Below are 5,000 nucleotides of genomic sequence, written 5' to 3' on the forward strand. Positions count from 1 at the left end.
CTGTAATGTCTGGACAAGGAAGAGTAAGAGCAAGGAGCAGGGCCAGGGAGTAGGCCCAAGGAGAGGGCACGGTAGAGGTGTAAGAATGTGTGGTGGTGGCATTCCAAGGGCTGCAAAAACAGTAGTCAGTGATGAAATTTGTGCCACTATCAATGGCCATGTAATCAACCTAGGCCTATCAAGAAAGGCTGGTGAGAATAAATGAATATCAGATGCAGTGTTGATGACACAGTAATTTTGTGCTTTTTTAGTTTCCCCCGTTTTTTGTTCAGAATGCTCTTGTGTGTTTCATGGACAGTTTGTTCACTGTAAGCAATACTGTACAACTTTTTCTGTTCTATCATAGCCTACTGTAATGGTTTCATTTTGAGTCAAGTTTCCAGTGTTTTGGTAAAGTTAGTGTGTGCAGAGAAATTACGAGTTATATATATGTAACAAAATGTGGTGTAACAATATGGAATGTGTTTTTGAGGGGAAAATGATCCATTTGGCCAATTGTGTTATTTAGGTGTGAGTCTGTGAGTTTAGAAAAAGTATCTGAAGTATGGGTAAGCGCTTGTTAGCGATTGAAAAAACTGTAAGTCACAAGTGAGTCATTGTTATAGTAGGGGACTGCAGTAGTGGGGAACCTATGACTCTCGGAGCTCTTTTGTTGATGGCATGTGGTTCAAATTTGAGCAGGTTTTTCATCCTAGTAAATTATTAGCATAACATGCCAATAGCTGCAATTGTGTTTCACAATTGTTTTTAAAGCCTAGATTAGCCTCAGTCATCACCTAAACAAATGTATTTTTTGTTTTATTGAACAAGGTGGCTTGACACAGGCCACTGTCATGTCAACTTCAGACTCTACAAGAAAGAAAAATCTAAAAATATGGACTATTTGTAGCTTTCCCGGCAGTTCCTGACCCCTGGTGTGGGTCAAGCCTACGTTTTTGAGATGTTCTGAATGAGAGGCTGCGTGACGCAACCCTTGGCACTGGGCAATAGCACACAGCTTCAAGTGTGTTTCTCAGTCTGTGGCGCCACAGTTCACTTGGATGGGTGTGGTTGCAAAGGTACAAGTAGAACGTCTTCACTAGGATTTGCCACAGATCAGTCGACCTGACCTGTGTCATTGCGAGAATTTTTTGTATATCAAGTTTGTTATTTATGGCTCTCGCAGCTCAAAAGGTTCCTGACCCCTGGACTAATGTGTGAATTGCCCAACTTCCCCGTTTTTCTAACTGTGCTGCCTCTCCTGGTTCCTGTGAGAAAAGCGCAGGAACAAAATAATTAAAATGAGCACATGGTTTAATTCAAACGAGAGCACAATTTTGAAAAAAAGAATACACAATTTAGCAAAAGCATATGATATGATATAAAAAATATTAAGTGGTAGGAAGAAATTCTTGCAATTACAATTCCTGGGCTCCGTAACTATTCACAGAAGCGTGTTTGTGTATCTGTTAATGTGTATGTGCTTTTGTAGTGTGTGTGTGTGTGTGTGTGTGTGTGTGTGTGTGTGTGTGTGTGTGTGTGTGTGTGTGTGTGTGTGTGTGTGTGTGTGTGTGTGTGTGTGTGTGTGTGTGTGTGTGTGTGTGTGTGTGTGTGTGTGTGTGTGTGTGTGTGTGTGTGTCTCTGTGCCTGTGCTGTCTTAGCCTCAGCTTTCCACCTCGCCTGGTCATGTCACAGTGACCAGAAAGCAATTATCAGTATATTGCTGTAGAGACAGAAAGACAGAGAGCGAGAAAGAGAGAGAGCGAGAAACAGAGAGAAACTGAGAGAGAGAAAGAGGGAGAGAGACAAAGAGAAAGAGAGAGAGAGAGAAACAGAGAGAGAGAGAGAGAGAGAGCCCTCCCCTCCCCGGGCCTCTTTACCCCCATAGAGAAAATGTCAGGCTGACACAGTGGAGAGCACTTTCTCCTGAAAGACCCGTCTCCATGAGCCGCTCTCAGACGCACTCTGCCACACACACACACACACACACACACACACACACACACACACAGACCCCACCACGCAGACTCCCCCCCCCCCCGATGGGGGGGGGCACCCACAGAAAAGCAAGTGCCATTGAGTTTGCCCTCCAGGAGGAGCAGAGGGGGGAGAGGCTGGCACCAGCTGAGTGTTCCAGAACAATCCTTCTGTTCAGGCGTCTGAGTGGAGGAGAGGCGAGGGCTGGCGTCACAGCACGCTGAAGAGGCGTTCTTCAGGTGGCCAAGGAATTAGTGTGCTCACGCATGGACGCATGGCTGGATGCTGGATGAAGGCATGTCTTCTTCAAGGCCCTGGTTAATATAACAGCACATTGATAGAAGTAGCAGACTGTAAATATGACAGTCACAATCTTGGCACAATCTTGTCTCCTCTGCCACCCTTTAGACTTCATTTAAGCTCAGTTGTTATGAGGAGATAGAGCTCTCTCTCTCTTTCTCTCTCTCTCTCTCTCTCTCTCTCTCTCTCTCCCCCTCTCTCCCTCCTTGTCAGCCCCTGTGTATTTTGGTCCAGTGGGCAATGCTAATCATTAGGAGAAAGGAGCTGGAGGTCAGGATGACTCGCCCCCGCTCCCGCTCCCGCTCCTGCTCCTGCTCCGCCGCTCCGACCCAGGCCAGCCACTCAGCCACTCCACTTGAGTGCTCTCTGGGTTGCTCTCAGTGTGTGTGCATGTGTGTGAGTGTGTGTGTTTGTGTGTCTGCATGCTGTGTCAACTTGTCAGTATTTGCAGGTCTATGGGTATGAGGGTGGGAGTTTGTACCTGTGTGTGTGTGTGTGTGTGTGTGTGTGTATGTGTGTGTATGTGTGTGTGTGTGTGTGTGTGTGTGTGTGTGTGTGTGTGTGTGTGTGTGTTTGTCTGTGTGTATTTGTGTTACGCCATCTGTTTCTGTGTTTTTCAGCTTCTTTTGTGTGTGAGTGCACTGCATTTTGAAGAGGCGTGTGTTTGCGAGTGTGTTCTGCCGGTGCTGTGCTGTAGAGGCTGAGGGCCCTGCTCCGAGGGCAGTGCTGGGGGGGGAATCAGGTGATGGGGCCCCCTGGAGAGCCATCAGCAACACGGGGGGACACATTTCACCGGCGCGCCAGTGAGTCTCCGGCAGGTTTGTGCAGAGACGTCGGGTCAAAGATTAAGCCCCGCTGCTCCGGGGCCGACTCGTACTCGTACTCGTACTGCTCCTCTTCTCCTCTTCTCCTCTTCTCCTCTTCTCCTCTTCTCCCCCCGGGGACTCCGCCGGTAGCCCAGCCAGCAGCGCGCTCACACCACACAGTAGTGCCAGTGATAATCTGTCTCACAGACTCCTCTCTCATCCCTCTCTCTCTCTCTCTTTCTCCCTCTCTCTCCGTCTGTCTGGCTCAGATCTCGGTGCTCTTTTCTTCTCCTGTCTTTTTTATGAGGCCTTCTGTGCTGCCGGAGCGAGGCGGGGGAGGGTGCGGGTCCTCCGGAGCAGGCATCAGATGTCGGCACACTGAAGTGATTAATGGCCGCCCTCTCAGCGCCGAGGCTGTTTGGTTTTTGTATTTGCGTTTGTAACCAGAGGGACCTGCAGAATGATAACAGGCGAACAGGTGGCGAGAAAGGGAGAAACGTGCAGGAGAGAGAGAGAGAGGGAGAGGGAGAGGGAGAGAGAAAGCAGGAGAACTCGGATGAAACAGTACACGGTGATATAATGAGCTATTAGAACAGAGAGGGAGCTGGTGAAAGTAACCATTAGGAGGGCGAGTAGTGAGAAAATGTGAGGAGAGGTATTTACATGTGGCTTCTAAAAGGGCTGTTGGGATTGGAGGGTTTAGTGAGTCACTAAGAATGAACGTGTCTTGTGATTGGTAGCTTGGGTTCTTGTGAGTGAGTTACTGTTTGTGTTTGCATGTACAGGAATGAAGGAGGAAGTGAGAAGTCTGAATTTGAATCTTCAGAAGAGCCGGTCAGACTGTAAACACGTAGAGGGACAATTACAGTAAGTGTAAGATATCCATGCACGCACACACACACACACACTCTCACACACATGTATGCACACGTGCACACAGGTGCGCACACACGCACACACACATTAAGACATGCACAGTCACACATAAAAACAGACACAAACACTGTTTCACGCTGACTGTCTCATATAGTTACGTATGTATGGTCACACACAAGAATGTTGAGCACCTCAGGCAGGATAGGAAAGCAGTTAAACAAACACACACACACACACACACACACACACACACACACACACACACACACAGTCACCTATTATTGGATACTCAAGTGCCCAGTGTATGCACACGCACACACATACACATTTGCCACCCACACACAGAAAGACTCAAATGCCACTCTGCAGACCGCAAACCTGAGCATAAATATCTCACATGCCCACGCACACACACACACACACACACACACACACTCACACACTCTCATGTGCGCACCCACACACCGCGGCATGTTAGCACTCCCATGAGATGCTGAGCCAGGTGGAATGCGTGCAGGAAGGTTAGCGGCGGGTCAGCGCGAGGGCCCGGGCTCCCTGGCATGCTTGTCACCCGAGCAGCGCACGCCTTTGTGACATGTCAGCTCCAGGTGCCGTGTGGCCTCACCCTGTAAACGCACACGCACACACACACACACACACACACACACACACACACACGTAATCACTCAGGGATCCTGCCCCCCCACCCCGGTCCTCTAGCATGGCGTGCCCACTCTGGCTCCCGAGCTGAGCGCGGCGGCTCCCGGTGCAGCGTGGCCAAGGCGGCGGCCCCTGGTCAGGACCGCGCTCAAAGCCCCATTTATCTCCACAAACACTCTCCGCTGCCCGGCCACTGCCAAGAGCAATAAAGCCCGGCCGTTGGACACGGTCTAAAAACAGGCAATCGCTCTTTTTTCCCCTCCTCTCTCTCTCTCTCTCTCTCTCTCTCTCTCTCTCTCTCTTGCTCTCTCTCTCTTCTCCCTCTCTCTTTTCCCTCTCCCACTCATTTTCCAGCTTGAGACAGATTTGTGGGTGTTTGAGAGGCTGGGGGAGTTGGCTGCT

At 49.5% G+C, this 5,000-nt stretch overlaps 1 protein-coding gene across 1 annotated transcript in view; it reads left to right on the forward strand.

Annotated features, from left to right (window-relative positions):
* LOC134099840 (trichohyalin-like) overlaps positions 1-5,000 on the forward strand; it is a 39,339-nt gene that overhangs the window by 7,896 nt on the left and 26,443 nt on the right. Inside the window, exon 3 of the mRNA XM_062552856.1 lies at positions 3,848-3,929. Coding sequence (XP_062408840.1) covers positions 3,848-3,929 — 82 coding nt within the window. The remainder of the gene's footprint in view (positions 1-3,847; positions 3,930-5,000) is intronic.

This window comes from Sardina pilchardus, chromosome 13 (genome assembly GCF_963854185.1).
Source record: "Sardina pilchardus chromosome 13, fSarPil1.1, whole genome shotgun sequence".
Classification (NCBI taxonomy): Eukaryota; Metazoa; Chordata; class Actinopteri; order Clupeiformes; family Clupeidae; genus Sardina; species Sardina pilchardus.